This window comes from Erythrolamprus reginae, chromosome 1 (genome assembly GCF_031021105.1).
Source record: "Erythrolamprus reginae isolate rEryReg1 chromosome 1, rEryReg1.hap1, whole genome shotgun sequence".
Lineage (NCBI taxonomy): Eukaryota > Metazoa > Chordata > Lepidosauria > Squamata > Dipsadidae > Erythrolamprus > Erythrolamprus reginae.
The window spans coordinates 221,454,665-221,482,321 of record NC_091950.1 but is presented as its reverse complement, the minus strand read 5'-3'; the positions used below and the strand labels follow the sequence as shown (position 1 = coordinate 221,482,321).

Genomic DNA, 27,657 nt, shown 5'->3' with positions numbered 1-27,657 from the left:
GAGGATGTTTGGGCCTGGATGAGTGTCAACAAACTTAAGCTCAACCCGGACAAGACGGAGTGGCTGTGGGTCTTACCTCCCAAGGACAATTCCATCTGTCCGTCCATTACCCTAGGGGGAGAATCACTGGCCCCCTCAGAGAAGGTTCGCAACTTGGGCGTCCTCCTCGACCCACAACTCACATTAGAGAAACATCTTTCAGCTGTGGCGAGGGGGGCGTTTGCCCAGGTTCGCCTTGTGCACCAGTTGCGACCCTACTTGGACCGGGAGTCACTGCTCACAGTCACTCATGCCCTCATCACCTCGAAACTCGACTACTGTAATGCTCTCTACATGAGGCTACCTTTGAAAAATGTTCAGAAACTTCAGATCGTGCAGAATGCAGCTGCAAGAGCAATCATGGGCTTTCCCAAATATGCCCATGTTACACCAACATTCCGCAGTCTGCATTGGTTGCCGATCAGTTTCCGATCACAATTCAAAGTGTTGGTTATGACCTATAAAGCCCTTCATGGCACCGGACCAAATTATCTCAGGGACTGCCTTCTGCTGCACGAATCCCAGCGACCAGTTAGGTCCCACAGAGTGGATCTTCTCCGGGTCCCGTCAACTAAAGAATGTTGCTTGGCGGGACCCAGGGGAAGAGCCTTCTCTGTGGCAGCCCCGGCCCTCTGGAACCAACTCCCCCCAAGGATTAGAATTGCCCCCACCCTCCTTGCCTTTCGTAAGCTGCTTAAAACCCACCTATGTTTCCAGGCATGGGGGAATTGAGACCCTCTTCCCCCTAGGCCTTTACAATTCTATGCATGGTATGTATGTATGTTTGGTTTTTTATATTAATGGGTTTTTAATTGTTTCTAACATCAGACTACTATTGTACGCTGCTTTATTGTTGCTGTTAGCCACCCCGAGTCTCTGGAGAGGGGCAGCATACAAATCAAATCAAATCAAATCAAATCAAATCAAATCAAATCAAATAAATAAATAAATAAATAAATAACAGACTTGATAACTGTCTGGATCTCATCTTCTGCAACAGCAAAAGTACAATATATGGCTTACAAATAACAGAACCATTTTCCAACAGCGACCACAGCATGATAAACTTCAGTCTCAATCTAAGCCACACTATGATCCACCAAAATAATACAACACCAAAATTCAATTTCAAAAAAGCGAACTATGAACTCATTGAAGCCCATCTCTCAACATTAAACTGGAAAACTCTATTCTCTGAATGCTACACTACTGATGACCTCTACAACACATTCCTACTCGAAATGAAAATTATCATCAGACTTCATGTACCTCTAACATGTACCATAAACAAAAAAAATAACCTCCCCATCTCAATAAGAAAATTACAAACAAGAAAAAAATATCTATGGAGAAAAAAACAAAAAAGGACAAGTTTCCAACTTCAAAAGCCAATATAAAAGCATTTGCAATCAAATAAAAACAAAATGCCTTAACTACTACAGCAAACAACAGGAAAACCTCCTACGCACCAAATCTAATACAGCTTTCTACAACTTTGTCAACAATAAACTCAAAGACTCTAGACCTATCCCACCTCTCAAAGGACCCAACAACAAAGAATACCATGATGATTCATCCAAAGCCAACCTCATCAACTCTTTCTTTGGCTCTGTCTTTGTTAACAGCAATAGCTCAACCCCAATTTCATCAATCACACCTCAAATTCCCTCAACGACTTAACCCCATTAGACTTCACTGAAGACCGAGTTGAAAAAGCATTACATGACCTTAAACCTTCTCTATCAGTTGGACCAGATGGTTTATGTGCTTACTTCCTAAAAAAACTTCTCTTCTGCCATAGCTGGACCACTAAGCATAATTTTTGAAAAATCCTTCAGAACCAGCACACTTCCTAAGCTATGGTCGAAAGCAATGGTCATCCCCATCTTCAAAAAAGGAGACTGATCCCCGCTGGACGGGGGTCTCGACAACCCTGTGATCGTTCACTTTACGAGGCCCGATCCTGAAACCATTACTAGTGCTTACCAATGAAACACGGAGTCAATGGTCTGGGTAAAGTGACAAAGCTTTATTGTTACAGGTAGGCTTCTTTTATGCCCTTCATATGCAAATGAGGGGTTTCAGCTGGTAATTTTCTATTGGCTATATGCAAGTTTAATTTTTCCTAATATACGTTTCTTATAGGCTACAAATATAAGGTTTTCGAATATATAAGTTTCTATAGGCTAAAAATAAGGCTTTTGAATACACAAGTTTTCATAGGCTATTTCTTTTAAGCTTCTTGATTGGTTACAAAAAGTATCATCTAAGGCGTTTAATAGGTTACTAACTTTTCACTTTATGCACCTATCGGAGGCTGAGTTGCTAGCCAATCACACTGTTTGTGTCTTATCTCGTGCCATGAGCGCTGTTGAGGAATTTTTCTTAGTCTGTCCAAAGTTCATGGCTATCCTATGAGTCACTGTCTCTAGGCAACTTTTCACTACGCTTGTCCAGATAACTGTTGGTATATCCTAAGCATAGCTAATTTACTTTCAGTGGCTTACACAATCCCTACATCTCCTCCTTTCTTTTTATATATAGAAGGGACTGGGAATGTGGGCAGTGACTTTGGCAGCTGGTTGATCATAGGACATCCCGGGATGAAAAGGTCTTCTTCCGGACACTTAACAACACTCATGACAGAATGTTTTTGAACAACAGACTCAGCCACCGACTGCATAACAGTTTTCAATATAGGTATTAAACAGGGAAACATAACAATAGCAAGTAAAATCATTCCTGCAAAAAATATAGCTTGCTTCCAGTTACGGAATATTCCACCTAAAATTCCTCCATCATCCAAGATTCCTGTCCATTTCTGAGGGGTACGTGGATGATCCTTCTCATTTCTGCCATTAAATCAGCGACAACCTTGCCTACGGGATTTATCTGTAGACAGCAATTGCTTAAGTTAAATTTCCCACAAACCCCTCCCTCTGCGGCAAGAAGATAATCTAAAGCCAATCTATTCTGGTAGACTGCTGTCCTAAGTTTGTCTTGTTCCGTTGCGATGTTATTTAATGCAGAGTCGATATTCCTTCCTGCTATTTCTAAAATAGCTTGCAAACGTATGATTCTGTTAAGCATATATATTGGGGTTCTATATCCCCAAGACCCATCCTCCGCCCATGTAGCAGGATCGTAGTAAGCAATGATTCTTTCAGGTGTCCAAATATCATCAGTTTTTCCCATTACCTGCAGACCTCCTATCCCTGTGTTTAAGTCTCTTTTATTTTTATTGTGTTTCCATGCATCATAAACTGGGGCTCCCAGAGTTTGGGCGTTACTTAAAGGAATAAAGAAAAAGGAAGGTCTTATCCATGCCAAAATACAGGACCCTGACCAATCGCTATCTAGTTGGGAATAAGCTCTGTTCCCACATACCCAATACATACCCCTTGGGGTAGTCCATGGTTTACCTGATGTTACATTGGCTATGTTCTTAAAATTGTGTTTTTCCGGTTTTGACAAGTTTGAAGGAGAAGTCCAATTATCATTTCCCCAATATCCTAAACACATTAAATCTCCCACATAATTCCCATTGGTTAAATTTCTCTTGTAACATTCTACCGCTACTATGTTAGTGGTAAGAGCCCATGTCACAATTTGTTCATCTGTTAACAATTGACCTTTAGTGATATTTCCCGATTCTTTCATGCTGTTAAACACATGGCCGTGGGTTTCTGTAGCTTCCCATGGCCATTGATTACCCATATTTGTTCCCCCACACACAAAACAATTTTTTATCCCTAGAGTGGTGGCTACATCACTGGCAAATTCTACGAACAAATTTCTGGCTTTATCGGTAATTATTTGTCGCTTTCCTGCTTTTTCCAGCGTCTGATATACTGACCATTTTATTTCAGAATTATTTGGTAAAATTGTTTATTTAATGGTGATATATGTTAGGGGGTCTGAGCCTGCTCCATCTATGCCCAAACCATAGGTGCGGGTGAGTGAGTTCTTACTAGAAACTTTCCATTGGATGTTGATCCGGTTAGAAGCGGAAAGCCTTGTGAATTCTGAAATGTCTGGGCAATCCTTACCAGAGTAGCCCCCTCCCGTATGATGGCATACACATCCCCAGCCTGTACAGTGCCGTCCATGACATGGGCTAGGTGCGAGGGAGAAAAAATCATCCCGACGGGCTCCTGATGAGACCACTCGCTTTTTTCGTATGATGTTGGCTGCTTGTTGGCCGGTATCTGCCTTGCACAAATATTTATGATTAAGTTGATATGTGGATTTCCAGCTGTTGGATCCGCATTTAATAGTCCCAGGAGATGCGGATCTGGACATGGCATTACATGCATCAATGATGAGGGAAACGGTAGTGGGTTTTATAAAAATGATTTTTGTTGAATTAAGAAATGACAGCCATGTAAAATGTGAATTACGTACACCTTCATCCCCTGCGTAAATAGCGATGTTAATGGCCACTGGTGCAGACGGTTTAGAGCACCATAGCTTGTCCTTTGTTTGATATATATCGTATTGAATTCCCTCATGAATACACACACCGTCTTTTTTACCTCCTACTGGGGGGATATTGGTATGTAATAAAGTGTATTGGATGTGTGTTCCCAATACGGTCTTTACAATGCATTGAGCACAGGTCTGTTCTATAGCGTCGTTGGCTCTTTTCTTGCGAGTAAATTGCCGTTGTCTAAAAGCCCTTAACCAAGGATCATTAATAGGGAAGTTAAAACTATATTGGGAATGCACCTGAGCCAGGATAGAATAGGTTTGCCATTTTTGGGATTGAATACAAACATAAGTTCCTGTGGTTTCATCGCTAATTGTAAATTGTATAACATTGAGGCATCCTTTGTTTTTGCCAAATTGGGTACCTTTTAAAAATTGTACGGGTTGACTGCTGTTAATAGGATAAAACATCCAGTTAACGTGACAGGGGAGCGAAGTCCGGTAAGGGATTTCAGTTGCTTCCCATAGACCACATCTAATAGTGGTATATTGCCCTTTTTCTTTAAATTGTTTCGGGGGGCCAATCCACTGAACAAAGGGCGTATCAGAATCCCCATATAATGACACCGATCTAGTGTGTCGTGAATTGGTATGGGTATATATCATAGCCAGGTGCATTCCCCCTCCTACAACCAACAAAGACACAATCAAAGGCAAAAGGTGATATATGAAGTGTTTGAAGGACATCGGGTGCATCCAAAGATCCCAAAAAGTAAGGCGATGTCCCGGTGCAGGTCCCCTAAATATTGGACACCGAGGAGGAGAAACGGGACGGGGTTCACAAATGTGGCAGCCCATAGGGCAAACGTTTGTATGAGTTGAGAAAATCTTCATTCTGTGTGGTAAGGATTGTGAAAGGGGTGAAGCAAAGAGTACAATACCGTGGGTGTGAGAGTCAAAGTTGTATATCGTTCGTCTGATGCCAGAGAAATATATTCTTCCAATAATTGGTCAATCACGACGACGTCACAAGGCACTGGACAAATAGTACATAAAACACAAGCCGGACAGTGTGAACAGCAGCAGGCTGCGCAGGGGCAAAAACAAAACCAACACATCTACCGGAAAAAAGAATGAATATCCTCTTCGGGAGGTGTGGCAGGTGTCTTCTTGGCCACCTGATACGGGCGAACACAGCGGCCTGGCACCCACAAGATTCAATCAGTATCTTGGAGTTGTACAGCAGCATAGCCGCATCCCCACGTAATTAGCTGGGCAGGTCCTTTCCACTCCGGATCGGGGAGTTCTCTGTAATAAACAAGGGGGCGGGGAGAAACTACGCTAGGCTGAAACAGCCGTTGGGCGGCTGTTGTTGGGTTATGGGTGCCTGTAAGATTTTAAAAATTCAAAGTATACAGAGCTTTTGCAATTGCATTTTGAACAGTGGGCAGCGATGTTAACATCGGCTTTTTTTGTTTATCCAGCATATTTTTTAATGTTAAATGCGACCTTTCAACCACCGCTTGACCCGTCAAATTAAAAGGGATGCCAAACTTATGAACAATTCCCCATTTAGTGCAAAACTCCGAAAATTGTTTACTGACATATGCCGGGCCGTTATCTGTTTTTAATTCAGCAGGTTTTTGTAATATTGAAAAAGAGCATATACAGTGATTAATAACATGTTTTGCCATTTCTCCCCGCTGGGGGGTTACAAAAAGAAAGCTAGAAAAAGTATCTATAGATACATGTAAATATTTCCATGGGGCAAAGGGGGGGTATTGGGTAACATCCATCTGCCAAATTTGCACAGGACTAAGTCCCCGAGGATTAACCTCCAAAGGGAGGGCGTGTGCTTGTTTGCTACAAGTGGGACATTGTTGAATAATAGCGGAAGCCTCTGTTTTTGTAATCTTGAACTGTTTATTAAGGCTAGACGCATTCTGGTGAAAAAAGGAATGGCTCTCCCATGGTGTTTCAAGATAAAAAATTGCTCAGGATGCCTCATCTGCTTTATTATTCCCTTCCGTTAACATCCCTGGAAAAGGTTGATGGCTCCTTATATGAGCAACAAAATAGGGGAAAGCTCTTTTTTCTATTTCAACTTGTAATGTGTTAAACAAAACCGATAAATTTTTGTCCACCGAGGGAGATATATAACTCCCAAAAATATTCTGAATGGTATGATATACATACAAAGAGTCAATTATTAAGTTAAAGGGCTCTTCTGGCTTTTCCTGAAATGCCAGTGTTGCTGCAGCTAGCTCAGCCCTTTGGGCAGAAGTCTGAGGGTGAGGGTGATGTACAACCCATTTATCTTTCTCCTTATATACACATGCTCCCATGGTTTTTGATCCGTCTGCAAAAACAGTCAAGGCTCCCTTTATGGGCATGGTTTGCTGCTGGGACTGTATAGTTATAGGTAAAGTAGTGACGAGGGCAAATCGGGGATCAACGGGTAAATGATATTTTACAGGGGAGACAAAATCTGCAAGTGCTAATTGAAGATCATCGGACACTTTAAAATATTGCTCCCAAACAGGTAAGGGGAATGGGACATATAGGGTGGAGGGATCTGCGGTGGCCAGCTGGCGACAGTGTAAGCATAATTTAAATATTAGTTGAGAAACTAAAAAAGGGCGAGTAGATATAGTTTTCTTTGGGGTATTTGCTAAATGGATCCATTCAATAATATACACTTTACTCTCATGACATTGTAATAGACAACCAGTAGGAAGGCGCGAGGTATTAAGTACTGTTGCCACTATAGGCACCTTATCTATCCTTCTATCCACCCATTTATTAGAAACTGCCTGTTGAATAGTACGAAGACATTGTTCCTGAGCAGGGCCCATGTGAATAATTGTGGAGGGTTCTTTGGAGCCTCCCAATAAAGCAAACAATGGTTGCAATTGTTCTGTTGTTAAGCCCATATAGGGGCGTGCCCAATTTAATATACCTAAATATTGTTGTAACTGTACTAGGGTGCAATTCTCAAAAAGGTCAATCTTTGGCAGCATGGGAACAGATCTGTCAAAAAACATTTTGTGGCCTAGATACAAATAGGGGGGGTAAAAGCTGAATTTTTTCTTGGGCTATAGTAAAGCCTTGGTTATAAAATAACTGTATTAGTTCTTCAAAAATAGTCTTATAAAATCTAATTGTTCTACAGCTAAGAGGATGTCATCCATATAATGGTACAAAATAACAAAGGGATATTTGTTACGAAAGGGTTCTAAAATTTTTGAAATATAATACTGACATATGGTTAGACTATTTAACATCCCTTGGGGTAAAACTTTCCATTGATACCATTTAGTGGGCTTATCATGGTTTTCTACTGGCACCGTGAATGCAAAAAGTTTTCTGTCTTGTGGATATAGAGGTATTGAGAAAAAGGCGTATTTTAAGTCTATTACTACTAATTTATATTTTTGGGGGATCATATTGGGGTTTGGTAGCCCACACTGTAATGCTCCCATGGGTTCTAAAACACTATTAATCTTTCTTAAATCTTGTAACATTCTCCATTTCCCTGATTTCTTTTTTATTACAAATACAGGGGTGTTATATGGACTATTAGAGGGTTCAATTTTGTCTTCTTCTATCAAATTAAAAATTATATCCTGGAGTGCCAAATATTTATCGTATGGGAGGGGCCATTGGTCAATCCAGACCGGAGTGGTATGTTTTAAAGTTAATTTCATTAAGGGGTCCATTGCGCTCAGTCCAGCGTGAGGGTGGTTCGAAATTGGAATAATAAGTCCCTTCCCCACAAATTTACATGCAAGGGTAAAACAACGGGGCGAATACATGCCGTTTGTGATGAGCCCGGGATAGAAGCGTCCAACCACTGAGCACTGGACTGAGCCAATTGAACTCCTCCTACTCCTTTAACGGCTGGGGACGATTGAAGCGGCCAGTCACGGGGCCATTGCTGAAGGCTTATTACAGATACATCTCCTCCTGTGTCTAGAATTGCTGAAAGGGGTACATCATTAATAACTATGGTCAAATAGGGTTTAGAATTCGATACGTTAGTGGTAAACCAGGCACTTATATCTTCTTCAATAAAGTCCTTAAAGGGAGCAATACAACAGTGGCGATCGCCATTGCGTTCATAAGGATCGGACGTCAGGTCTACTGATATTATTATAGCAACATCCTCCCCCTTTTGAATTGTCATCAGGCTATCAGGTATGCAACCTAAAGCTGGGAAAGCTAAGTCTTCTTCTTGTAAAATATATGGTGAGGCCAAAATGCCTTTGGATAAAAGATTACGATTAGGGTACATAATAAGGGGCTGGCCTGGGGGGAGATGAAGTTCTTCCACATTTACAGGGAGGAAATACACAAGTCCCGGGGTTAGCATGTCTATGGTCTCTGAAGCCTGCACAATAATAGACTGCACATAAGAGAGTTCTTTTTCATCATGAGAATTCAAAACTGCCATGGGTTGGGGTTTTTCTGGGGGCACGAGCATATTAGATTCATATCGTTGGGGTTTATATGGGGGAATATTAACCACATTTTCCTCCTTAATGTCCAAAAAATGTTTTACAAATGTTGTGGCTTCCTTTTGTTCGGGGCTGGAGCCATGCCCCGCATCTAGTTTCCCTGAGGCTGATGGGACCATTTGGCTTCTGGGGTGTCTCAGGTGTCCTTGATCCGATAATGGCTTCTACATTCTCTAGCCCAGTGACCTATTTTTCCGCATACTGGGCATGGACTATTAGGACGTTGTCCACCTCTCGCGGGACCGGCCCCTCCCCCCGGGGCCCTAAATTGGCTCTTGTAATGACCATGGCGCCCGCAATTATAACAGGTGTCCATTCGTGGGCCCCTTACATGGTTATTCTGATAGTTATCCCCTGATTGTACTATTGCTATTGCCTGTGCCATTTGTTCGGCTTGATATATTACCGAGCCAACTGTAGCAGCAGCCTTCACATAATCAATCAATTTTTTAGAGGGGTCTGTATGCAGAGGACCCAATACACATTGACAATCCGCATTGGCATTTTCAAAGGCTAGTTTAAGCGTGAGTTGTTTTCTTGCTTCCTCATTAGTAATTTCCCTGTTGATAGATTGTTGCAATCTCTCAACAAAATCCCCAAAACTTTCACCATTATTTTGCACAACTTTTAAAAATGAGGAGGAGGTTTGATCTCCAAAGTTGCCTATTTTTGAAAATGCAGTCAAGGCGGCTTGGGCAGTGTAATCTAGGGTGGCTCGGGGAATAGCCATTTGTTGCTGCTGGGTTTGAAAATTCCCCCCGCCCTTCACATGGGCCTCGGGAACCCCATGTGTATTAGCTTTTTTTTCAGCTTCTTCTTTAAAAACTGCTTTCCACATCATAAATTGGGTCAGATTTAACAGTGATTTTGCCAGGGTGACCCATTCCACTGGCAAGAGCTGTTCTTAAATTTCCCAATAAACCACATACATAGGGGGATCCCTGCCCATAATTTTGTACAGCATATTTTAGGTCCTTAAGCATAGAAAATGGTAGCAGAGAATATGCCGGGGCTGCCCCAGCAAAGTCCACGGGAAACGCTGACATGGTTTCTAAATCGTCAATTGAAGTTGAGGGATCTTTTCTGGCCAGTTCTATTCCCATCATTAACGCTCCCTTCTCTGTTTTAAGCGTGGTTACAGGGTATATGGTTTCTACAACCTCATTAGATCTATTCATCTTCTTAACTTCTACTTCCTCATATTCAGGAGGTGCGCTAGCTTCTTTAACGGCTTCTTTATGGCTATCATATATTATAGTCTCCTCATCGTAATGAAGCCTTAGGGCTGTTAAAACAATTTTCCATGTTAATAAAATAGGTGGAGGCGCCCTTGGTTCTTTATGTAAATAGTCACCTATTTTTGTCCATGTCTCAGTTTGTAATGTTCCTTTATGAGGATAGCTTGGACATTCTTGCCAGATATATAATAATAATTTGGCCAATCCCTTCTTTGTGGGATATTGCCCTTTCTTTTTTAAATTAGTTTTATTAGCTTCAACTATCTGTCCTAATTCCCGAACATGAACTTCCTGTTCAAAAGACAGCCTTGCTCCCATACTTACGTATTTGTGCACTGGGTAAGAGATGGGAGGTTGAGTGCGCTGAGATGCGTGATCCAAGTGTTGCTCCCTCAGCGATGTCCTTAAGGCCAATCGGTCACCGTCGGGGTTCACCACTTGACGAGACGCAATCCCCACTGGACGGGGGTCTCGACAACCCTGTGATGGTTCACTTTACGAGGCCCGATCCTGAAACCATTACTAGTGCTTACCAATGAAACACGGAGTCAATGGTCTGGGTAAAGTGACAAAGCTTTATTGTTACAGGTAGGCTTCTCTTATGCCCTTCATATGCAAATGAGGGGTTTCAGCTGGTAATTTTCTATTGGATATATGCAAGTTTAATTTTTCCTAATATACGTTTCTTATAGGCTACAAATATAAGGTTTTCGAATATATAAGTTTCTATAGGCCAAAAATAAGGCTTTTGAATACACAAGTTTTCATAGGCTATTTCTTTTAAGCTTCTTGATTGGTTACAAAAAGTATCATCTAAGGCGTTTAATACACAAGTTTTCATAGGCTATTTCTTTTAAGCTTCTTGATTGGTTACAAAAAGTATCATCTAACTTTTCACTTTATGCACCTATCGGAGGCTGAGTTGCTAGCCAATCACACTGTTTGTATCTTATCTCGTGCCATGAGCGCTGTTGAGGAATTTTTCTTAGTCTGTCCAAAGTTCATGGCTATCCTATGAGTCACTGTCTCTAGGCAAATTTTCACTACGCTTGTCCAGATAACTCTTGGTATATCCTAAGCATAGCTAATTTACTTTCAGTGGCTTACACCAGTGATTTTCAACCTTTTTTGAGCCGCGGCACATTTTTTACATTTACGAAACCCTGGGGCACATTGAGCGGGGGGGGGGCACTAAAAAAAGTTTGGACAAAAAAATTCTCTCTCTCTCTTCCTCCCCTTCATGCTATTTCTTTCTCCCTCCCTCTTTCTCTCCCTTCCTTCCTCTTTCTTTCTCTCTCTCTCCATCCCTCTTTCTCTTCCTTCCTTTCTCTTCCTTCCTTCCTCTTTTTTGCTCTTTTTTGCTCTCTTTCTCTCTCCCTCCCTCCCTCTATGTCTTTCTCTCTCTCTCCTTCCCTCCCTCTCTTTCTCTCTCTCTTGCTATCTTTCTCTCTCTTGCTCTCTCTTGCTCTCTCTCTTTCTTTCTCTTGTTCTCTCTCTCCCTTGCTTGCTTTCTCTCTCTCTTGCTTTCTTTATCTCTGAGCTTCGCGGCACACCTGACCATGTCTCACGGCACACTAGTGTGCCACGGCACACTGGTTGAAAAACACTGGCTTACACAATCCCTACAGAGACCCCTCTCTTGTCGATAATTACAGATCAATTTCACTAGGCTGCATCCCATGCAAAGTCATGGAATCAATAATAAACAAATCAATTACTCTCCATCTAGAAACTAATAATTTGCTCTCTAACAAACAATTTGGTTTCAGAAAAAAAACTATCCTGCAACCTGCAGCTCCTCCACTGCAAAAATATATGGACAACTCATCTAGATCAAGGGAAATCTACAGATGCAATTTATATTGACTTCTGCAATGCCTTTGATTCAGTGGTCCACAACAAACTACTCCTAAAACTCAAATCCTATGGCATCTCAGGATCCCTCCATAGCTCCATTACAGCATTCCTGTCAAACAGACAACAAGTGGTCAAAATAGGAAGCACCATACCCACCCCCGTCCCAGTTAAAAGTGGTGTTCCCCAAGGTAGTGTACTGGGACCAACGCTCTTCATTGTCTACATCAATGACCTTTGTGATTACATCACAAGCAACTGTGTCCTCTTCACCGACGAGGTAAAACTCTTCAACATCACCGATAACACAACTACTCTCCAAAAAGACCTGTTTCTGAGTGGTCTAACACATGGCAACTCCAAATCTCAACTAGAAAATGCTCTGTCCTACACATTGGGAAGAAGAATCTGAACTCCAAATACGAACTGAATAATCAAATTATCACAGATAATCCCCACTCGGTTAAAGATCTTGGTATACTAATAACAAAAGATTTAATATTAACCACTCCAAACTTGACTGTAAAAAATACGACTTCAGTAACCGAGTTGTCGAAGCATGGAACTCATTACTGGACTCCATAGTGTCATCCCCAAACCCCCAACACTTTACCCTTAGATTATCTATGGTTGACCTATCCAGATTCCTAAGAGGTCAGTAAGGGGTGGGTACAAGTGCATTAGAGTGCCTTCCATCCCCTGTCCTATTGCTCTCCTATATCTCCTATTCCTTTCTTCTATTCCTATATTTCTTCTTCTATTCTTTCATTGATATGTTCTATTACTATATCTTCTTTTCTATTATTTCTTAAATATATTTTACTATGAGTATCTCCTCTATAACCTTCATCATTTTTTTACTATGTATATATAGATATATACCTACTAAAACCCTCATTGTGTATTGGACAAAATAAATAGATAGATAAAATGATACATAGTGATGAAGAGGAAAAGAATACTGGAAATAAAATAAAGATTAATGACTATGTTGTTGAATACATTCAAAGTTACCACACTTATTATGATTGGTATTTTGATAATTATGACTACACTGATAACTATAACAATAAAAGAGAAAAAGATATAAAAAACAAATGGATTGATGGGTTGATATGGAAATTAATAATGACCAAATAACACATTTAAGAAGGAGAAAGAGTTTGGGGGAAGAGTAGTTATTGATATGACAGTAAAATCCGCATGAGTCCCAGCGACTGGTTAGGTCCCACAGAGTCGGCCTTCTCCAGGTCCTGTCAACTAGTCAATGTCACTTGGTGAGACCTAGGGGAAGAGCCTTCTCTGTGGGTGCTCTGGCCCTCTGGAATCAGCTCCCCCCAGAGATTCATATTGCCTCCATCCACTTCACCTTCCATAAGAGTCTAAAGACTCATCTGTGTCACCAGGCTTGGGTTCATTAGACCTTAGCCCTCTGGCCAATGAGTGTAGGTATGCCTGTTTCTGAATGGGAATCAATAATTTTTAAATGCTGTTAGGGTTTTAAAATTTAATTAGTTAAATTAATTGGATTTAGATATTTGTATTGTATATTGTGGGTTTTTTATAAGCTGTAAGCTTCCCTGAGTCCTCAGAGAGGGCTTATAGAGGGAATGCAGTGGGGTTCCCCCCTGTCCGGGCAGTAGCCCACCGCTGCCTCCTAAGTAGGAAGCCATTCTGATCTGCGTGTATGAAATCATTCAAAAAAAATTCTGCAATTATCAAGGCAGATGTAGATTTTGTAATCTACATTTAACAATCATATTGCTCTATAGTTTTTTCCTCCGATTTTTAAAATTTTTCTCCTCTACATCATATACAAATAAAAAATGGAGCTCCACCCCAAAGCACCCAATTTGCACTGAAAGATGTTGAAAGAAAATGCATAAGCCACCCCCACAGTGTGGTAGTAAGAATTTTGGTAGCCCTTCACTGCTAGGAGGCAAATCAAAAGTAATATGCGGATGATTCTGAACACACTGGAATATTATGAGAAACATTCAGGAAAGCAGATGGCTATGATTTTTATTAATGCACACAAAGCTTTTGATAATTTGAGTTGGCAGTTTATGTTTTTACAATTAAAATATATGGACTTTGGAGAGAACTTTTACCAACATGATTAAAGCATTATACCATAAACAAGCAACAAAGATTATTATAAACTATTATTATTATACAACTAAGAATTTCAACATAGCGAAAGGCTCAAGACAAATTTGTCCCTTATCCCCGCTGTTATTTATAATGACCTTAGATATATTAGCCAGAAATGTCAGATAAGATAGTGAAATAAAAGGTAAGGGAAAGAAGAGTATAAGTTATAGGCCTTTGCTGCTGGCTTGGTGTTTATTTTAGAAGACCCACAGGAAACAGGACCTAAATTAATTACAAAGATGCAGTAGAAGAATATGGGGCAATTGCAGGTTTGAAAATAATAGAGAGAAAACTAAAATATTGGTTAAAAACTTTACAGATAAACAAAAGAGGGAATTTAAAAGAATGATGAACATGCAAATTTTAAAGAAAGTTAAATATTTAGGGGTTTAATTAATGGCAAGATATGCCTCTCTCAAGGAAGATAAATATGACAAATAAAGTACAAATTGAAGCAGATTTGGAAAATTGGCAAAACTTACAATTGTTCCTATTAGGTAGAATAGCTGCAATTAAGATGAATATTGTACCTGTTTCAGATGATCCCAATAAACTTGGGGGGAAATATTTTGAAGACCTAAATAAGATATTAAAATTGTATGCCAAAGAAAAAAAGCAAGGATAAAATAAAAAATGCTGCAAGATGTTAAAAGTAGAGGAGGTTTTGGTCTTATGAATTGGAAAATACTAACAAGCATTGGCACTTATGTGGGTGACCTCAATAATCTGGGTCTTCATTTTACCAACCTTGGAAGGATAGAAGGCTGAATCAACTTTGAGCCTTGTCAGGATCAAACTCTAGGCTGTGGTAGACTTTGCCTACAATACTGCCTTCTAACTACTGTGCCCAGGGCCGCCAATAGGGCAGGATTACCGGTACTGGCGTCAGGGGCCCGGCCAAATTGAAAAATTAGGGGGCCCCGGCAATTGAACGGTGTGCTGGTGAGTTGGCGTGCTAAGGAAGCTAATTGGATTCAGTTGCAAAATTGTTACAATTGGGACCAGGCAAGAGCACAGATCAGCAAAAATGCCCAATTTTCTCTATTCTGCCTGAAGAGCTTCATAGCTGTTAAAGATGAAGTTTGGATCAGAGCTAATTTGGTATACATTTTGATTATGGTGTTATATTTTTTTCGAAATTGTTCCCTTCTAAGTGTGAAGAAAAGATGTGTTGCTTTGGAGTTGACATGTTTTTTGGAGCCGTCTTGCCATTTTAGATTTGAGAAGCAAACACCATCCTGGATTCGAGAAGCAAGCATTGTGGGAAGTGGGAAGATTTGAATATGCAAAGGAGAAGCTGGGTACTAAGGACTTTTCAAAAAACAAACAACTACATGATATTTTGAGACTTGTGCTGAGAAGATCTGAAGCGGGAGTTGGTTATTTTACATTTTACCTTCTAAATTATGTTAAATGCATACACAGTAATATCTCACCGTATGCTTAATAGATATGATAGCATCCTAGGAAAAGAAGAAGAAAGAAGAAAAGAGAAAGAAAAGGTGTTGTTCTTAGAGCCACGGACATGCTATTTGTTAAGAGACTATACATTACACATTTAAAAGCTTAAATATATTAAGTTATGGAACTCAATAGCAGGTACATTTGCTTCATAATATGGATTTGATGATACATGAGGGTATGTTCTTTTTTATAAAGCAATTTTAAAATTTTGCAAACTTTGGAAAATGCTATAAGGAGATAGGTGGAGAGGTTAATGAGAAGAAGAGGGAAGGGGTTTTTTGCTCTTCCCTCCTCTTTCTCTTCTTTTTTCTTGCACTGTGCTTTTTACACCTATGGTGGAGTTTATGTATAGTTTTAAACATTATTGCGTATAATTTATCTTCTGGTTACCTGTTATTTATTGGTATTATTGTGAAAACAAATATTTTTCTAGTGTGATGCAGGAGTATTTTGTCTTTATCCTTTGTGCCATCTTATTGCTGCTTTTAATATTGTTGATGGCAAAATTAATAATATTTTGTTAATTTGGTGTATTTGCACTGTTCTGGTAATTTATTTATATGTATGTAATATGTTGATGTCACTTGAATATATTTTCTGCGTTATTAACATATTATTAATCTGTCAAATAAGTGTACCTTGTTGTAGTGGCAGGGTTTAATTTTTTTTTTTGAAAGGTAAATTTAATACATAATTGGTATGTTGCAAAATAAAGTAGTTTTAAAATGGCGGGGGGGCAGACACTTAGGCGGTATGGGGCCCCAAAATTCCTGATGGCGGCCCTGACTGTGCCACAGGACTCCTTAGGCATATGCTCATTTTCCCGAATATAAAATATAAAGGTGCCTTCAAATTGAGTATAACTTGTAGACATGACCATACAGTATTCATGACAGTGTTATAAAGGTAGTTTGCCATGCTTTACATGTTTCCCATACATGTTATATTTAAAACTATTCATGGATTATAATACTGAACTACTAGTCAGTAAAACATTAAGATTAATGGAAGCTCAGCAACAGTGCAATCATACCCATTGAATTACATAATTTTTTTAAAAGAAATAGCAACACTTACTATTTATTTAAGAAAAATGTTTTTTCCCCAAAACTGGAACAGATGGAAGCTAACCAATGAAAATATGTGCACTAATGTTCTGTCTGGGTCCCTCCAGAAGCCAACACCAAACCAAAAAGGGAATCCAGACACACTGGTAAAAAGCAAAGGCAGTTTATATAATTCAAAGCAAACACAGGTAACAGAAACTGTTCTTACAGACAGGAACACGCTGGAACTTCACAGAGGTTTCATGAAGGCCATGAAAGAAAACGGGATTCTTGCTGTCAAAAACAACGCTGGAGATAACAAAACCCATGCCTCCCCCATGTCTTCCAGACTTCTAGGCCACAAGCCAAGATCAGAGACGCCGAGAAGCAAAGCAGGGTCACAGAACCTCCAGTTGATAACTCTCCACAAGGCTGCAAGGGCGGGCCTGCCTTTTAAACCTTGCTGAGGAGAACCACACCCAAACCCAGCTGTTGCCAATTCAATGATGCAAATACCTTTCTAATTGATCCCGTCTCTGAGCTGCACGTCGCTGTCTCATGTCCATTATAGCCTGTGCGTCTTCATCCAATGAGTCCAGGCTACTAGCTGGGGAGAGGCCCCCCCGGGGCTCTCAGGCTGCTCTACCTCCTCCTCTTCCTGACTTTCCTCTCCCCCGTCTGCCTGGTCCTCCTCCTCCTGTTCACTGTCCTCCTCCTCTGGGCATGGATCCAGCAGAGACGCAGCCGGTCCCTGAGGAGCCGCAGGCTGAATCACAACAACTAATGAAAAATGCAAAATAATATTTTTTTAAAAAATTGAAGTTTGGTTAAACAAAATGGCTGTATCATTAAAGAAAACAGGAAGGTGAATATGATTATCAAAAATTATCCATGTCTGAGTATATTTAATGTGTTATCCATAATAAAAACATAATAACATAAAGGAGCTATATGGAAAGGGGGCTGTATTTGTATGTGGGTAAAGCTGTGTTAAGGATGTAGTCCTTTGGATACTTAGAATGTGAACAACTTTTGAATGCATAACTGTATGTATGTATGTGTGTGTGTACGAGCGCATATGCACAGTGTACAGTTGAAGTCTGGATTACCTTTTCAGATCTAATAACTGTATTTCTTTTGTCAATCAAACACTACTATACATGGTGGTATGAATTTTGTATGTTGAAGGTTCAAGAAATGAAGATAATGAAACTTTGGCGTGGGAAGCTGTCATGAAAGAAAATTATCTTGTCAAAATCAACACCAAGCCCAGTGACTCATCTGAAGAGTATGTCAAATTGTTTTTCTGTTTGTCTATTCAGTTTCCAGTTTGCTTTGAAATCAAAAGTTTATATAGTGTGTTTATTGACTTTTAATAGTTAGATTTTAATAGTTATAAAACATAAATTGGGTCATTAAAATACCGCTAATTGATTCTGCTTTGAAGAATTATAGATGATTTGTTAGGGGTTTTGTAATATGGGGATTTTTAAAAGCTTTGTATGCCAAAATACTATCTTAAATGTTTAAATCTTTTTAAAAATAATACTGTATTTATTGTGAAAATTTATATGGCCACCTACTCACTCTCAGTGACTCTGGGCAGCTTAGTAAAAAAAATGATTATTTTTACTTAACAACAGTGGAATGAAGAGAACCTAAATATTATTATGATCGTGCTTTTTATTCATACATTATTGCAGACACCCCTGCTGAGTTTCTATCTGATGTTTTAAAAAGTGCCATTTTAAATCTAGCAATGTAAGCATAAAAGCAAAATTAAAGAGATCAATAAATGATGAGTAACATTTTGCATCTGAACCCTTTCTTTATGATTCACTAAGCAGGTATTTGGAATTTATTTATTTATTTATTTATTTATTGTTAAAGTTGAAAGGGACCATGAAGGCCATCAAGTTCAACCCCCTGCCCAAGCAGGGACCCTATAGCACACCAGTCAAGTGTCCGCTGGTAGGTTGTTACATTGGTTGATCGCTCTGACCATCAGGAAGTTCTTCCTTATCTCCATGTTGAATCTCTCCTTGGTCAGCTTCCAGCCATTGTTCCTCGTCCGGCCCTCTAGTGCTCTGGAGAATAAAGTGATCCCCTCCTCTCTGTGACATCCCCTCGTATACTTGTAGACTGCTATCATGTCCGCTTTGGCCCTCCTTTTCTCTAGGCTATCCATGCCCAGTTCCCTCAGTCTCTCTTCGTAAGTCTTGGTTTCCAGTCCCTTAATCATCTTGGTTCCTTTTTTTTGCACCTTCTCCAGAGTTTCAATGTCTCTTTTGAAGTGTGGTGACCAGAACTGAATACAGTACTCCGGGTGTGGTTGGACCAGGGCGTAATAGAGTGGTATTAAGACTTCCCTGGTCTTGAAGTGTATTCCTCTGTTGATGCAGCTTAGGATTGTGTTGGCTTTTTTAGCTGCTGCTGCACATTGTTGGCTCATGTTTAGTTGATTATCCACCAAGACTCTGAGGTCTCTTTCGCAGTCACTACTGCTAAGAGGGGTTTCTCCCAGGTTGTATGTGTGTCCAGGGTTTTTTCTGCCTAGGTGAAGGACTTTGCTCTTGTCGATGTTAAACATCATTTTGTTGGTATGGGCCTACTATGTTAGTCTGTCTAGGTCTTTCTGTAATTTTAGCCTGTCTTCTAGGGTATTGGCTACCCCCGCCAGCTTGGTGTCATCTGCGAATTTGATCAGTTGCCCTTCTATTCCCTCGTCCAAGTCATTGATGAAAATGTTGAAGAGCACAGGGCCCAGGACAGAACCCTGTGGTACCCCCACTGCCTACATTCTTCCATGTGGATTTGGAACCGTTGAGGACAACTCATTGGGTGCGGTTGGTAATCCATCTGCAAGTGTTGTAGTCTACTCTGCTTTTTAAAAATTTGTTGATTAGGACATAGTGGTCGACTTTGTCGAAAGCTTTGCTGAAGTCTAAGTAAATGAGGTCCACTGTGTTGCGCTGGTCTACTGATTTGGTTATGGTGTTGAAAAAGGATATGAGATTGGTTTGACATGATTTGTTTCTGACAAACCCGTGTTGGCTGTTAGATATTATCTTGTTTGTTTCCAGGTAGTGGCAAAGCTGTTTTTTTTAATTTTCTCCAGTAGTTTTCCAGGTATTGAAGTCAGGCTGATAGGTCTGTAGTTGCTTGGATCCGTCTTTTTACCTTTTTTGTGGATGGGAACTATGTCTGCTCATTTCCAGTCATCTGGTAGGTCTCCAGTGGCCCAAGATTTTTGGTAGATGAGGAGAAGAGGTTCCGCTATGTTGTCTGCCAGTTCTTTTAGGACTCTGGGGTGGAGTCCGTCAGGTCCCGGTGATTTGAACTCATTGAGCTCCTGCAGGTAGTCCCTAATGGTAGCTTTGTCTGCGTTGAGTTCGGTTCTGGGGCTGTTAGTTGCAGTTAGGTTGTAGGTTGGTTGGTTGGTGGTTCCTTTATGTGTGAAGACTGATGTAAAGTAGGCATTGAGCAGCTGTGCTTTGTCTCTGTTGTCGGTGATTTCGTTACCATCTTTGTTTTTTAGTATGGTGACTGTTTCTTTAATTTTTTTCTTGTTTATCTGGTGGAAGAAGCTTTTTTATTGTCGTTAATTTTCATTGCGAGGTGCTGTTCGTGTTGAGCTTTTGCTATTCTTATGTTTTGCTTGAGGGTTCTGGCTATTTGCTGATATTCTATCTTGGTTATGAGTCTTTCTTTCCATTTATTGTATTTGGCTTGTTTTTCTTTTACGTTGGGACTTATACAAACTAGTAAATAAAGAATCTTTACATCCCTGGAATTGAAGACAACTACAAGACCTTTTGTTTGACACTAAATATAATTACAGGAAGTAAAGGCATACCCTTTTTTGAAAATCTATATTCTCTTGAACTTTTATGGGATTGGAGAGTAACAACATGACAATATTACCTATTTGTCATGCATCATGGAGATCTAAAAGAGAGAATCCTCTTCTTGAATATGTATTCAGCTGGTTTAAAGTTTGGGAAGAGGTAGCAGTTGTTATTTGGCAATCTCTTCTGGCCTTCAGTGACCATGCTCCGCAGGTTTCTGGTTGTGGAGATCCTGTTCCTGAGCTGGATTCATAGGATCAGTTATGATTGTTGCTACTTTACAATCTTCTTCCTCTTTAGCAACTTACCTGCCTGAGCTGCTGGAGGCCATCTCAGGATTAATGATGAACTTCCCAACACTTCAACCTGCCATCCCTAAGGTTAGCTTCAGAAGCAGCTCTGAAGTTCACAGCCCAACTCAGTTCAGTACTCACACCCCACACATGGTTTTCTTTTCTTGTTGGAATGATGGCATTGTGATATGCTGGGGAATTTATTCTTATCACCTGTCATGGTCAGATCATGCTCTGATGTCCTTGAAGTTCTCTTGTGCCAGCATCTGATGGACTGAATGGGTTCCAAAGGAAACTAAGGAATGTCCTGGGGTTTCTCCTGCATGGTCCTGCCAACACTCTGACTGCAATCTGAAATCAAGAGAGCATTTAAGGCTTTGGAAAGGATTGTATACGTGTGGAATCTCTTGACACATCTCCTTATGTTTTACGGAGGATGGGTGTTGAGAAGGGTCAAAAGCCCCTTAGACCACTGCTGGAGAGATAAATCTGACTAGTCATGATTCAGAGCTGCTATTAAAGCCTATCTTGTGTTGGTTAAGAGTGATGAAACAGTTTCTCCATTCTTATTGTATTCACTTTATCACCTGTTCTGGGTCATCTGGTTTTTTTGGGGTAGGAGGTCTCAGATTATCATCTATAGGATGTACAGAGAAATTCATGGAAGATCTGATGAACAAAGTCATTCAGATCCATTCTCACTTGGAGTCTGTGTGGAACAGGTCCATTAGAGATGCTTGGGAAGAAAACCAATTACAGTGGTACCTCTACCTTAGAACGCCTCTACTTACGAACTTTTTTAGATAAGAACCGGGTGTTCAAGATTTTTTTGCCTCTTCTCAAGAAAAATTTTCCACTTACAAACCTGAGCCTCTGAAACTGTAACCGGAAAAGGCAGGGAGAAGCCTCTGTGGGGCCACTCTAGGAATCTCCTGGAAGGAAACAGGACTAGAAAAGGTGGGGAGAAGCCTCCATGGGGCCTCTCTAGAAATCTCATGGGGGGAAGCAGGGCCTTCACCTTCTCTGTGGTTTCCCCAATCGCATGCATTATTTGCTTTTAAATTGATTCCTATGGGAAAAATTGCTTCTTCTTACAAACTTTTCTACTTAAGAACCTGATCACAGAATGAATTAAGTTCGTAAGTAGAGGTACCACTGTATCTGGGAACAGTTTGACTCTCTCAGACCTGATGAAGTGGACAGGGTTCTCAATGCTGTCCGCAGAACTAGAATTAGCTTGTGAAAGACTTCAGGAAGGTGACTTCTGGGTGGGTTTAGGCACTAAAAGATACATTGCTGCAGGAGCAGAAAGTTCCTAGGATCTTTCAAGAAGGATCTGGTCTGCCCCCCCCCCCAAAAGCCATGATTAGATTCCACCTGCCTGAAATCTTTTCTCACCTTTTCTTTTTAAGGAAGGTGGTGGAAAAATGGTTGTGTGGCAGCTTCAGAAGGTCTTGGATGAAATGGGTTATTTGAACCCCCTTGGGTTTCAGGCTCAGTTGTAGGACAGAAATAGTATTGGTCACGCTTGCTGATGATCTCTGGTAAGAGCAGGATGACAATAGTGAATCCATCCTTGCTCTCTTTGATTTTTTTCCTTGGCCATTGATATCATTGATTATGGTATCTTTTGGAGCTGGTGCAGGATCTGGGGCTGAATCCTGTGCTCTTTTTTCCTAGGCTAGTACCAACTGATGTTGACAGGGAGTCAAAGATCAAGCCCACAGTTATCAGTTTGTGGCCTGCTGAGGGCTCAGTATGCTCTCTGATTTTCTATATGAAGTTTCTGGACGAGATCATGCACCATCGTGGGATGAGATATCATTGATATGCTGATGATACTCAACTTTGTACTTCCATGCCACATAATTCCCATTTCCCCGTAGTGTTGCTGCCCTCTTGCAGTACCTGGAGGCTGTGGGAGTGGCTTTGGCTGAACTATGGCACACTGAGTGGCTATGGGTATGTGAGGCTTCAGGATCTGGGTTTTTGGCATCTTTACCTCTGGATGGGGTTGAACCACCCAGACAAACATTATGCACAACTTGTGGTTCTCCTGGAGACACAACTCTTGCTCTAAAAACCTTTGTTGTACACCTGTTGCACCTTTTCCTGAATCGTGAGTCCCTGCACTTAGTCACTAATACTGTAGTCATCTTACAGTTGGACTACTCTAATTTTGGTCTACAAAGGACTATCTTTGAAGAATATTCAGAAATTATAGTTGTACAGAATACAACCATGCTAACAGCCTAAGATGGCCCATGAGCCCTTGTTGCATGAGCTGCACTGGTTGCTGGTGTGTGTCTTGGTTCAAGATGTTGATTAAGACCTTTAAAGCCATTAAGGCATGAGTCCAGGCTATCTGATCCAGGCTACCTCTCCCCAATGGAGTTTGCCTGGCCCACTGGTTCCAGGAGAAGAGGCATGCGGCAGATCCCATTGTCCAAGGAATTTCAGTTGGTGGGGTCCAGGAGAAGAGCCTTTTCTTTTGTGGCTTCCACCCTCTGGAACATTGCACCCCTCAAGGTGAGATCCAACCCATCCTCTTGACTTCCCCCAAAAACCTCAAAACCTTCCTCTGCCATTTAGCCTGAAGCTCTGATGGGATATTCCATGCTAGTGATGGAATAGAAAGAATCCCCCCACAACCTATTATATTTTAGTTTTTAACAAGTAATCATTGTTAATTTGAATATTTAGTATTTTATTGTTTAATATTTTGTAGTTGCTTCTACAGTATTGTACAGTATCCAAAGTCACTCAATAGTGAGATGGGTGACATATGAATTAATTAAATAAATAAATAAATAGATAAGGTTCATTATTGTAAATGCCAACAATAGTTTCTCTAAATGAATATCAATATTGTAAGTGGTCCAGAATCATTTGACAACAAGGTGATTGTCCCAAAGATATTTTTTCAAAAGGCAACTGGACTTCCTTGTTTTGAAGATATTTCCTTTCTTATCCAAGAAGTTTCTTCAGTGCTGACTGAAGTAGAGAATGGAAGGGTATATACTCCTTGCAGACAGCTGGTCATTTTCATTCTTTTTAGAGAGTCATTGAGAACACTTGGAGGTTTATGTGTCCTCATGGTCACCCAAGTAGTGCAAATGGACGTGGAACATTCTGGAAACTGCTGAAATGACTGTTTTGTACCCTGGAGATAGGTGATATCATATCTCTTCTTCTCTGTTGAGAGAGGGCTGTTCAATTTTGACATAGGTGGCCTCATTGACCTGTCCAGGAGGCCTCTGCAGCCAATAAAAGAACACTGTATTGATGCAGAGCTCTGTTATTGGCTGCTGAGGTCTCTCCGCAAGGGCCTCTGATGCTGAAATTGAGGGCAGGAGGGGTAGGAGGGCCACATGCATCAATCTGGAGTCCATTTCTCAGCTTCATTCCCGAAGGCCAATGAGAGTGAAAAAAGAGGCCGGGGAAACACATGGAAGCAATAGCAAGCAGCTCCAGAATAAGTAGGCCGGCAAGATAGGTGACAAGGCATGCAAGGTCTGATAAGTAGGGCAGCTTCATGTCTCCATCCCCACCCTAGTTTAATTTTTACCCATATGTCTTGTCCATTCCCTGCACCTCAGACTGGATGGGGCCTTAATTGGGGTTTGTGGAGGGGCTTATATTGGGCACATGTATAAAAATCAAGCTAGAACTTACCTTCAGCATAGGTCGTATTTTTAGGGAAACATGGTATTTAGTTCTTGAAATTGCACTGGATTCTGTTTTCTATTTTATTGCATTTAGAGAATCTACCTACTATAATTTGATGACTGTGCTAAATAGAAAGATCTTCATTGTCTCCAGTTATGCTTATTTTTAGAAATCATTTTGGGTTCAGAATTAAAATCAAAACTACCTTCCTTAATGCTATATTTCTTTCTGCAGAATGACCCAACAATTTAGACAACTGGAAACTAAGGTATGTTTTTGGGGAGTTGGGGAGGCAGATACATTGTTTATATTTGAGTTCTGAAATATGCATTGCATAAGCATTGCAAAAGTATTTCCAAGAATCAACAATATAAAATATCAGAATATTTTGCTTTCAGATTTATTCCTTTATGAATAAATGTAGTTTTATTGAGTGTTTATTGCTGAAATGAATAATGAAGCATTTTTAAAATTTATATTACATTTGAATATTTTATTCATAAGTTACTTTTGATTTAAAAAGTAATTTGATAAATGTTAAATATCTCTGTGTAATTTGAATAAATGTTAAATATATTATATTTCTCTGAATAATGAGTAAATTGGTGGGTATACCTAGGTGCACCCACAACAGCTCATGCTGTCAGGAAGAGGAGCTCACTGAGAGAAATCAGCCTGTTAGAGCTGAAGTGAGGTTTCCCGGAGGTCGATGGCATTAAGCTACAAGCAGGCATTTGAGAGCGAAGTTAATTTTATGGGAAAAGTAAAAAAGATTATATTGCCTGGAGCAGCATAAAAACATGTCTTCACATCTTAACAACTAAGAAGAGAAGAAAAGCTGATACTTCTCTTTCTGCGTGAGGGAGGAAGTGAGCAAAGCAGTGTTGCATCATAGAAAGGGAGGAGCTACATTAACAAACAGAGTTAACCATTTTAACTACAGGATGTTTCTTAATGCCTTTGGAGGCTGTCAACCCACAGCGTGACACCCCTTCTTTGGCAGTCATCAGAGACATGAGGGACATCAAGACATCAGTTCACTTAAGGCACATTTTCTTGGAGAGGTATTTGTGTTGGTCAGCTGGCAACGGCTTATTCAACAAGTCAGCGATCTGTTCAGTAGTAGGCACATACTGTATTTTCACGAATCCTTCTTTCACACTCTCTCTGGTATTTCTATACCGGATGTCAATGTGCCGTGAACGAGCTCCAACACATTCAGCTTCAGCAATGTATGTAACTGAAACATTATCTTCCATGATAACAATTGGCTTCTTTGGACATTCCCAAATACTATCAATGAGAGCAGAAACAGAGGTTAATGTATTACAACAATCAGAAACACATGCATATTCAGCCTCAGTTGAAGAGCAAGAAATAAACTTCTGTTTCCTAACTTTCCAAAAGATAGGACAACCATTTAAAAACAGTATGTAACCAAAAGTACTTTTTCGTGTTTCTACATCACCTGCCCAGTCAGCATCTGCGTAGCAAATCACTTCAGGGCACTTATCATGTTTCGGCTCAAGGAACAACTTCATGTCCTTTGTTAGCTTCATGTATCTCAACAGTCTCTTTATGCAAGACCAATGAAACGTAGTCGCTTTGCCAACGTATCTGGACAGTAGATTCACGCTCAGTGAAATGTCAGGTCTTGTCCAACTGCTGATGTACAATAGTGATCCAATCACTGACCGATACAGCGTTTGGTTCTCAAACTCAGGATGTTCTTCTTGGGCTAACCTGTAAAAATCAGTCTGCATAGGAGAACGACAAGTGTTCGCATCAGACATATTACAATTCTGCAAAAGCTGGTCAACCTTACTTTCTTGTGAAAGAGAGAACCCCTTCTCAGTTTTCTCAATCTGAACACCTAGATAATCATTAATATGCCCTAGGCTTTTTAAAGTGAAATGTTTCTCAAGACCCCTAGCAAAAGTTTCACTCATGCGTTTGTTGGGACCAATGTAAACAATGTCATCAACATAAACAAGAACAATTTCATAAACCTTACCTTGCCCTTTTGTGAACACGCATTCATCTGAGACGGACTTAATAAAGCCCATTAAATTTAGCTTTTGAATGAGGCAGCGGTACCACATGAGGGTGCTCTGTTTCAAGCCGTAAAGACTCTTGTGCAGGTACCAGACATCACCTTCTCAGTCCTGGAACCCGGGAGCACTCTTGACGTAGATCTCTTCATTCAGATCAGCGTTCAGATAGGCAGTCTCTACATCGAACTGAATAACCTCTAAGTTCAAAGCAATAGCAGTGATCAGGGCAATTTTGACACTTTCATTTCTGACAGTGGGTGAAAATGTATCAGTGTAGTCATCTGGATAAATTTGTGAAAATCCTTGAGCTCTGAGTCTGTACACCCAACATGTGCCAATGACTTTCTGGTCTGTTGGAGGCTCCACCTGTTGGAACACCTTAAGTTTCTTTAAACAGTCCAGTTCATGTTCCATAGCCTCATACCACTTCTCTTGTTCAGATTCAGGCAAAAGTCTTATTTGATGAAAATGTTCAGGTGGAAGTGTAAGATTGTTACACAAGAAAGAAAAAGGAGATTGAGATACTTGCTGTGCATATCTCTTTGGAGGAGTTCCTTTGGTGGTTCTCTTTGAACACCTGGGAACCTTGGTCCATTGTTCATCATCATCTCCATCTCCAAGTTCATCGTCAGGGATTTCCTCTGCGACTGTTGAAGACTGCTCATCATCTGGAACATCAGGATCATCTGGAACAGCTGCCTGGGAATCAGGTTTCGCCGCGCCATCTGTCTCATCCTTAGGAAAATAAACTGAAGTATCATTAGTATGTATACTGGACCAATTAGTGTCTTCCTCAAATTTGGCTGAATTGGAAATAACAGCTCTATGGTAAGTGTCAGCAAATTTGTAGTACTTAGAGCTTTCATCAAAGCTGATGAATCTCATTCTTTCTGACACAGGGCCTCCTTTTCTTCTTTGGTCAAGTGGAATGTTAACAGTGGCATAACAACCAAAAATGTGGATGTTTTGAACATCAGGCTTCTTTGCATGAAGCAAGTAATAAGGAGTCTCTTGTATAACGCTACTCCATGTTCTGTTAACAATGTAATTAGC

General features: G+C 40.4%; 1 protein-coding gene across 1 annotated transcript in view; it reads left to right on the top strand.

Moving 5' to 3' along the window:
* Positions 1-25,214, top strand: part of TRPM8 (transient receptor potential cation channel subfamily M member 8) — a 507,003-nt gene extending 481,789 nt beyond the window's left edge. The window contains exons 20-22 of the mRNA XM_070758570.1: positions 17,929-18,028; positions 24,785-24,818; positions 25,170-25,214. Coding sequence (XP_070614671.1) covers positions 17,929-18,028; positions 24,785-24,818; positions 25,170-25,214 — 179 coding nt within the window. The remainder of the gene's footprint in view (positions 1-17,928; positions 18,029-24,784; positions 24,819-25,169) is intronic.
* The last annotated feature ends 2,443 nt before the right edge of the window (positions 25,215-27,657 follow it).